At 32.2% G+C, this 9,113-nt stretch overlaps 1 protein-coding gene and 1 long non-coding RNA gene across 8 annotated transcripts; one reads left to right on the top strand and one right to left on the bottom strand.

The window, feature by feature from the left end:
• The first annotated feature begins 284 nt into the window (after positions 1-284).
• Positions 285-3,781, top strand: LOC107950839 (uncharacterized). 3 transcript variants are annotated; one of them, XR_001698229.2, is made up of 5 exons: positions 285-946; positions 1,135-1,206; positions 1,309-1,361; positions 2,742-2,838; positions 3,434-3,781. It is a non-coding gene; the product is annotated as an uncharacterized lncRNA (long non-coding RNA). The 3 variants fall into 3 exon arrangements; XR_001698231.2 differs by having other exon boundaries at positions 333-946; positions 2,742-2,842; XR_005900101.1 differs by having other exon boundaries at positions 304-946; positions 2,742-3,781.
• Positions 3,782-5,651: 1,870 nt separating this feature from the next.
• LOC107950820 (rac-like GTP-binding protein RAC2) lies at positions 5,652-7,942 on the bottom strand. Of its 5 annotated transcripts, none has more exons than XM_041075801.1 (8): positions 7,649-7,942; positions 7,334-7,529; positions 7,152-7,239; positions 6,881-6,990; positions 6,702-6,765; positions 6,285-6,349; positions 6,138-6,203; positions 5,652-5,969 (listed from the first exon to the last, which is right to left on the bottom strand). In XM_041075801.1, exons 2-8 carry the CDS (start codon positions 7,478-7,480, stop codon positions 5,871-5,873), a joined length of 639 nt encoding a protein of 212 aa, XP_040931735.1. In that variant the 5' UTR covers positions 7,481-7,529; positions 7,649-7,942; the 3' UTR covers positions 5,652-5,870. The 5 variants fall into 5 exon arrangements, with proteins under 5 accessions (XP_040931735.1, XP_040931737.1, XP_016741267.1 ...); XM_041075803.1 differs by having other exon boundaries at positions 7,152-7,207; positions 7,334-7,518; positions 7,649-7,881; XM_016885778.2 differs by having other exon boundaries at positions 7,334-7,518; positions 7,649-7,878.
• Positions 7,943-9,113: the final 1,171 nt, after the last annotated feature.

Raw genomic sequence — 9,113 nt, 5'->3', positions numbered from 1 at the left:
AAAAGAAGACATTCCGGGGGCGAGTGAATCAGGCTCCGTGCCAGTGAATCTAGTTGCTGGTTGATCTCCCTTAGGGCGAGTTGCTATCGTTGCTTCCTCTTTCGTTCATATTTAATATTTAATATTTTAATATTTTAGTCCATATTTCAATTAAAAATTCAATATTCAAAATTAAAAAAATTCCAAAGAGAAAAATAAAAAAATATGTTAAATATAAAAAATTTAAAATTAATCAATAGTGGCGTTTTACGTTAAAACGCCACAAAAAATTGAGTTATAATGGCATTTTTAATGAAAACGCCGCAAAAAAAAATCAAAATCCCCAATTTTGAATACCCGCTCGTTAGTCCCTAAATCCCCCAAATAGCTCTCAAAATTTGCCCCCAAATTCCCCATTTCCAGCAACACCAAGTCAATACACCTACACCAATCACACTTGTTTATCCTTTTCATTTCACTGCACTGATTTCACCCACCATAGCTACTCATTTTCTCTCGATCTGTTACGGTTTCTTTTAATTCCAGGCTTTCAAGAAAGCACTGAGCCTGCTCCGAAAATGCTGTGAGAAAGAGGATCTGTTGGTTTAGGATATAACTTTTGGTTCATGAAGAAGCGACCCCTCCGCATCAAGATAGTCAATCGCTGCTCCTAGAACCGGGGGAAGACTAAATGGGCGAAAAGAAGACATTCAGGGGGCGAGTGAATCAGGCTCCGTGCCAGTGAATCTAGTTGCTAGTTGATCTCCCTCAGGGCGAGTTGCTATCGTTGCTTCCTCTTTCGTTCAAGCGGCATGAAGCAAATTGGTCCCAAACTGTATTAAGCAAATTGGCTGGATCTAGTAAAAGGAGGGTTCATAGCAAATGTTCAGTGCGCTGAAGTCTGGTGTCAATGACAAAGGAGTTTTTCGCTGAATATTTTAAGAAAGAAAATTCCAAGAAGAAACAGGTTCAGTTATCAAAACAGTTCACCTTAATTTGTTGGTTCTTAACAAGTTTTGGTGTTAATTTTGACTGCACATATTTGGAATTCGGTCATGCTGATTTTGTTTTTTCTTTTTTAATAACACTAGTAGCCAACAATTAACCTTACTGTTCTTATACTTACACGTCTAATGGTTGCCTCTTGCATTTCAGGCACTTTATGTGATGAATCCTAATAAGTTCAGGGCATGTGAGTTTCTCATACGTTCCATGAATGAGAGCATGGTGATAAGATAAAATTTTATTAGCTTTTTATATAATTTTTACAGTTTCTTTTTTGTATAAAGTTTGGTCTTCTAAAAATCTTTCCTGTCTCAAACTCAACAGGTAGTCAATAAGCACTAAAACTGATTTTTCACAGTTTTTGTCTTCTATTTCTGGTATGTTAAGCTTCTCTTTTACCCTTTTTTTATTTTCTGTAATCTTTTGCTACTTTGGGTCTCCTGTAATATAAATTTTTTCTATCTTTATTCATTTTCTTAAACAAAAACTATTAATTTAAGCATTGAAGAGTGATTGAAATGCAAACTTTGCTTGTTGTCCCTAGTTGCATCGGCAAACCATAGGTGCCTTAATTGAGTATGCTATCAACAGTAGTTTATATCCCCACTGGTAGAGTCTTTCCAAATCAAGTAATTTGGATTAGAATTGAGACTGCAAAGTATGCATGAATTCTGTCCATTGGTTCAACTCCCATTAAAATAAATGGATGCCCATGTTCCAACTCCACTACTTTCCCATCTTAAAGCCAAGCAGAGTAAAAGCTTGGACCACTAGCATTGTGATGTCAAGAAGCAGTTGTAATACTTTGGTTAAATGGAGTTGCCTCCCATAGGTTGGATCAAATTAAATACGGATGATTAATTATTATTCATGTTTGAGTGTTAATTACTTACAGTATATATTTAAATATAAATATTAAGTTGTATTAGCTTTTTTTTTTCCAATTGTATGTGTATGTTATTTTTTTAATTAAAATTTTGATGATATTTTAGATTTGAAATTTCTGCATCAAGCATTGTCGTCTTGCTAATGTGTTGTTTGTTTAATGTTGTGGATGATGCAAAGGTTTGTGAGAAGAAAATAAGCTTTTCACTAACATTTCAACTTGATTTTTAATCCTTTTTCTCATTTATTTTTCTAAATTTGTAAAATAATATTCTGATTTGAATATTATAGTTATTGTATTTTAGGTGAAATTATGTGTTTGAATTGGATTACTTATCAGCTTGGGAGCGTAATTTTATTAGGCAAAAACTATGAGTGAAAGATAATTACCTTAGCTGATTTGTAGACTTGTGGATTATTACCTCTTTGAATGTTGGTGCAAATTTGTTTCTAGTGCTAATATTTAATTTAATTTGAGTGTGAATTTAGTGATTATCGAGTTAATTACTTAAATTTAGTGAGGAGTGGAAATTTAGAATCTCTGATTGTGTATTTGATTGGTGGTTAAATAGGTGATGTGTCGGTCATGCATGATGTATCTGTTGATCTTGTCACTAATGCTGTAGAAGGTTCCTAATTCCTTTTCTTATGTTGATTTTTTTTAAAAAACTTTTGGCATTGCGTTAAACATATTTCTGCAACAGGTGTTTCTAGCCCACGGACTACAGCTTGAGAAAATAAACAAAGCTTTAATATTTGATTGTAAATTGTCTTGCAACGTTTAGATGTTTTGTTGTTTTTATTAATTAACACTAGCAATGATCTTGATTTTCAAATTTCAACATCCTAATAACATGGTTTATCAAATTTAGGTAAGATCAATCCTTGGTGGTTTAATCTTGCTATTTCGGGTTGGAAGAACTGTATAAAAGAAATCAGCTAAATTGCTGCTATTAATGATGTCCGGAAGTGAGTAAGTTGATGTTTGAAATATCTTTGTATGGTGGAGTGAATGTTGCTGTATATTGTTGCTCATTACCGAATTAATGTTGAAACTAAGCTAATTAAATGGTGGATATATAATTTGCTGTCGATTATGATGGAAATGACTATTAAATGTTTAAAATTCCTCTTATTTAATTGATGGCTGCTATTGTTTAAATGCTACAAATTGAAGTGTTTAAATGCTGTAAATTAAAGTGTTTAAATGTTGTAAATTGAAGTGTTTAAGTACTGCAAATTGAAGTGTTTAACTACTGCAAATTGAAGTGTTTAGTTGCTGGAAATTGAGATGTTTTATCGCTGTAATTGAGTTGTATAAATGTTGTTAATTGAGATGTTAAAGTGCTGCAAATTGAAGTGTTTAAATGCTGTAAATTGAAGTGCTTAAATGTTGTAAAATGAAGTGTTTTATGTACTGCAAATTGAAGTGTTTAGTTGCTGGAAATTGAGATGTTTTATCGCTGCAAATTGAAGTGTTTAGTTGCTGGAAAAGAGATCTCTTTTCCTGTATTTTGTAGTTAACGGATTTAGGTTTCACGTTACATTATTTTGTATGTTGTAGGTACATATTATGCACAGCCTTTTCAATGACCTCTGCATTAACAAACTGGAGTAGTGTACAAAAATCTTTTACACACTTTCAGACTATACAAATCTATAATATTTTTCCCCCCTGTTTGTAGGTTCATTGGCATCTTGTCCTGATGAGAGTGTAGTTTATGAAGCTTTAAACTTTACATTGTCCTCCGGGGTATTAGAATTCCTAGTTCAAAACTTAGCAATTTGTCTTTTATAAAAGACCTTTCAATTTTCAATGTTGTTTAGGTTTGCAAACAAGATGTTGTATTTGGACTTGCTGTTAGTTTTGATTCTATATTTTTATTTTAATATTTAATAACTTGAGTTCTAACTTTTGAATTTTAATTGTGTTATTAATTTATTATTTTAAATTCTAAATTTGAATTCATCAAATTTTATATTTAATTTTAAAGTTAAAATTTTCATAGAAAATTTAATTTGATAATGAATTTTAATAGAAAATTTTTATATTTATATCATGGATATTATTCTCCTCAATATTTTGATAATGAATTTTAATTTTTCATGACCTTTATAATATTTTATAATATACTTTTTTTTAAATTTCATGACCTTTAGCGGCGTTTGTGGAAAAAGCGCTGCTAAAGGTCACGACTTTTTAGCGGCGTTTGTGGGAAAAGCGCTACTACAGGTCGCGACTTTTAGCGGCGTTTGTGGGAAAAGCGCCGCTAAAGACCATAACCTTTAGCGGCGTTTGTGGGAAAAGTGCCACTAAAGGCCATGACCTTTAGCGGGTTTTTTAAAATAAATGCCGCAAACTTTTGTGGCGCCATCTATAGCGACGTTTTTTGTGGCACTTGTAAAAGTGCCGCTAAAGGCCTAAAAAACGCCGCTAAAAGTCAGTTTTGTTGTAGTGTGACTTTTAAAAGATTGAAGATATAAAAAATAAGTAACAATATTTAAATTGAAGCAGAACAAGGTGGAACAGGGATGAATATATCTAACATTTATAGAGATGATAGTGATTTTCAATATTATACATCCACAATAAAAAAGGATAGATGGTGGAGCATATTGTACAAACTATATAGCGATAATAAATTTAGTAATATTTGTTTCTCCACATTCCATTGTCATCCTTACTATTAAGTATATTTTTTAATAGAAAATTGGCTAACATGCATCCGTGACTAACATGTTTCCCTTGGAAAATATATGATGTATGTTGAGGCAACTAATTTTACATTAAAACTATTCAATGAAATTAGTATAATTTACTTATTTGTTAATAATAAAAGTGCAATGATACAATTTGATGAAATTTAAAAGAATAAGGTATTTATACCATTATAAAATTTTTAGTTGATTTAGTACTATCAGTTAATTGCACACAATCACAAGTAATAAAAACTGAAAATTTTAATTTATTAAAAAATAATAAATATTGTTATAAAAATATTTTTATATACTTACTAGAAATAGACTATCATGTGATTCGAATGTATGATAGTGGATTTTTAGGGTGAACAATCAAAATATAATTACAAAAAGTTAGGTTTACTTTTATAATCGATAAATATATAATATTTGATATACTAACAATTTACTTTTTTATTTAACTGGCAGCCTTAAAAAGTTACTATATATTCCTTTTTTTAATATTTTATTTTATTCTTATAGGGCGTTCGTCAACCCCATGACCTTACGTGTAAAATCTAAATGCACCATATATTCTCATTGAAAAATATCACATCCTTTTAAATTTTACCATTTATTTAAGGATTAATAATTAATACATTGACAAATTTTTTTTTTCACAAGTAACCTTTAAAATTTCTAAAACCTGGAATAGGGAGCTGGTTCATTATTTAGTTGATGAAGATACAGCAGCTTGAATCTTTTCTATTCCGATTTCTAGGTGTAGCTCGAAGGATATACTGGTTTAGAAACACGAAGGTTCTGGGGAGTGCACTGTTAAGAGTGGCTATCGAGTCCTGACTACAGCTCTTTTACAATACAATACACACATTTCCTCTACTATTAATGATTACAAAGAATTTTACAAAGCCCTATGGTCACTGAATATTCCACAAAAAAATAAAATTCATGTCTGGATGCTGTTTAATGATTTGTTAACATGGCCCAAGTTGAGGTAAAAAAATACCAATTAGAGCCCATGCCATATGTCTTCAACTATAACCAAAAATGGAAAGCAAAGAAAAAAAAAAACAGGATAAGAATGCCCTCAAATCATTCCAATAAGCAGCCAATTTACAGAACCCAAAACATCCATTGAGTTCTTGAAGGTGATAAATAAATGGGGTTGTACTGATCTAATCGACCGAATCAATACAAAGGAAAAATGTAACAAGTAAGAACAAGACAAGAATATGGAGAGAATTATAAGAGGAGAACCATCATCGTCAACTTGACACTGTCGTCCCAAAAGGGAGTTTATTTTAAAGAACACGGCATACACTTGGTCTTTTCTTTTGCTTCTTGTGCTTTGGAGGCTGGACAACCACCTTGATTGCACCATCAAATACAGCTTTCACATTCTGCAATTTTCAAACACTAATGAATGCTATTATCCACTAATTTCTCCAATATCCTGTTTGTTTAGTTAGTGTTAAGATTTCACTTGGGAAGGACCAAAAAAAAAAGACATAAAGATTCCGGTTGGTGTATGTAACAGCCACTTTAGGTTAACAGATGCAAGATGAAACCTGTTGTGTCTTGGAGCTGCACTCTATGTAAGCCAGTGCTCCTATTTGTCTCTTTAGTTCAAGACCCTGCCCAAAAAAGATAGTAAAAAAAAAGTTGAAACATCTAATATTACAATACAATACAACAAATTTGACATCTGTGGTTACCTGTTCTGTAGAAATAGTTGATGCCCCTGGATAGTCCAAGCGGAACTGTCTATCTTCTCTTAAATCTGCATCCCCATTTAAATTTATTAACATAACAAAGCCATGCATGTCTAGACATGGCATGTTCATATGCTGTAGTTTATGTACACATTTCGAATGCTTATGAACCATGCACCTAGGATTATCTTATAATGATAACTTGTTTAGAAAGGAAAAAGAATGATTGTTTTAGAAAGGGAAAAGAATGATTGTAAGTGTAAGAAGTGGATAAAAAAGAACCAAGGACATGCTCAATTATTGAGAGCATCTTGAATCTTGATTCATAAGCAAAGGCATGGTTCTTGAAACATTCATTTAACTTGCACAAAGAATACACGAAGAAGAACAAAAAAAAAAAGAAGAAGGCATTTTCATCACCTAGTTTTGTTCCCACAAGAACAATGGGCACTGCTGGGGCATAATGTTTCAGCTCTGGGAGCCACTTCACCAGCACAAGGACCATAATGAAAAAAGAACAAAACACGTAAAGGAATCAGAAAAGTTGTAATAGTATATGGTATATTAGCATAAGGCATAAGCAAAAGAGAGAAACATACTTTTTTTGTTACATTCTCATAGCTAGGCCTACTAAGGAGGGAGAAAGCAAGAATAAACACATCAGCTCCTCTGTAACTTAGAGGCCTCAACCTGTTATAGTCTTCCTGACCTGAACAACTCTTACTATCAACATTATGGAAAATTCTGTTTCGTTTTATAATCGAATCGATGGACGTTAACTCAAGAAACTAGTATTCATTTTATGATATATGCAAAAGAACTTGAATAAGATCAATGTATATGGAAGAATAAAGTAGAGGAGCATAATACCAGCAGTATCCCAGAGACCCAAATTCACAGTCTGCCCATCAACCATAACATTGGCACTAAAGTTATCAAAAACAGTAGGAACATAATCCTGTAAATACCCAGAAAGCAACTCAAAATTGAAAAAATAAAATGAAACATGAAATGTAAGAAGATAGTAGAGAAAGAAGAAGAAAAGTTGATACAGTTGGAAAAGTGTTGGTAGTGTAAGAGATAAGGAGACAAGTCTTCCCAACAGCTCCATCTCCTACTGTAACACATTTTATGAATCTTGTTTGGGCTGTAGATGTGGCTGCTGCTGCTACTGCTGTTGTTGCACTTGCAGTACTCATTGTATGCTAATGCCCGTCTGTTTGAACTCTCCTCAAACCTGAGAAGTTTCTGAGTTAAAAACCAAACATTTTTATGAACTTGGTGAGGAAACAAACTTAAATGGAGGGATTCATCATTTAATTTGAGCTGTCAGAGAGCCAAAAGGAGAAAGAAAAAGGAATACTTACTCCCTTTGTGAATTTTATTTTAATAGCAAGCCCTTAAGGAGCATGTGAACAACCGGCTCCATTGAAATGATTGAGTACTTTGCTCTCTTGAATTTTGACTTTTGGCTCCACTTTTTACACCTTTTATGAGCACTTAATCAAGGTTTCCAATGAATTTGTTGAGTCAATAAAGATGGACATGTTACTCAGGTTTGAATACTGTCCCCAGTTTTTTCTTTTTCCGTCATACCGTGTAGGAAGGTTGACGAGACGACTGATTTTCAATGCATGACATAACCAAGACTTTAATGTTTCCATGATATTGAACATTGTGCAAAAGATAAAACAAAGTCTTATATTTCTCAGAGAATTAGTGGCCGGAGATAAGGAGATAGTGACATTTGAACTAAGGAAAATTAATGTCACCCTATCATTTTGGTGACACCTCAAGTGTTTTTGTCACCATCTTGGAATGGAATGGACCGAGGTTTTACTAGATGAACGTTGGACTTCAAATTTGAAATTAAGTTTTTCAGTCTTGTAAAAGTAAGATTAGTTAATGGCAATCCGATTAATCACTCTAATATCTATGAAAAATAGCATGATTTGGTATGGTGTGGGTAATTTATCTGATTTGAATTAACCTCGTTTTATGAGATATGTTTGCTAGAATTAAATCTCTTTAAATTTTTATATTATTAATAAATTGAATCTTATGTGCTTCACTTTAAGAATCTTTGTTGATGAAGGAAATAATTTCAACAAGTTTTTTTTTTGTTATCGATATAATAAAGAGAGATTTATTGCTAAACACAACATCGATAACTATTAATAATTTTATTAAAAGGTATTGGTTCTCTTTGCTTTGAGAAGTTGTGTTTTTTTTAGTACTTGAAAATGTTTGTAATAGGAATTAATGTATATTTTTTTATACAAAATTTAAAATTACCATAATTTCTCCCCAAACTTTTAAATAGGAGGATAAACTTGTTTGAGCACATTCGAACCTACATCCTCTTGTATTGACAAGAATATCAATATTAATACCAATCAAATTAAGACTCCATAAAATTGATGTATTCTCTTGTTGCAAGGAAAAGGAAAAAATATAAAATGAGTAGTGGAAAGTATAGATGAGTGACAAGAGATAGGAAGAAACTAAATTTCGCCCATTGCCATGGAAAAATGGTAAAGCTAAAATTATTAAATTTGTAATTCGTTAAATATTTTTAATATAATTCAAATAAGAGAGGCGTTCGAACCAGAATTGGAAATGGTAATGAAAGCATGAGTTTTCGGTAACAATCACTTTTCCTAAATGCCATTAATATAAGGTGAAAGTGGAGCAAAGACAGCTTCATTAGAAAGAAACAGAATCATTGCGCACAAGTCGAGCAAGATCAGCAGGTGGAAACAAAACCCAATCAAAAGGGCATGCTAAAGTTCGAGTCATTTTTGCAACCCATGATTTAGAGATAAAATTGAC

Source organism: Gossypium hirsutum, chromosome A08 (assembly GCF_007990345.1).
Source record: "Gossypium hirsutum isolate 1008001.06 chromosome A08, Gossypium_hirsutum_v2.1, whole genome shotgun sequence".
NCBI lineage: Eukaryota > Viridiplantae > Streptophyta > Magnoliopsida > Malvales > Malvaceae > Gossypium > Gossypium hirsutum.
This window is presented reverse-complemented; position numbering and strand designations above follow the sequence as displayed.

Bases quoted from the DNA above. Each gene is read 5' to 3' on its own strand.
- LOC107950820 (XM_041075801.1), bottom strand. From the start codon at position 7,480: ATGAGTACTGCAAGTGCAACAACAGCAGTAGCAGCAGCAGCCACATCT. The intron at 6,204-6,284 runs GTAACCACAGAT...TTTTTTGGGCAG, and splicing joins CAACTATTTCTACAGAACAG to GGTCTTGAACTAAAGAGACA. The intron at 5,970-6,137 runs GTTTCATCTTGC...TGAAAATTGCAG, and splicing joins GCAGCTCCAAGACACAACAG to AATGTGAAAGCTGTATTTGA.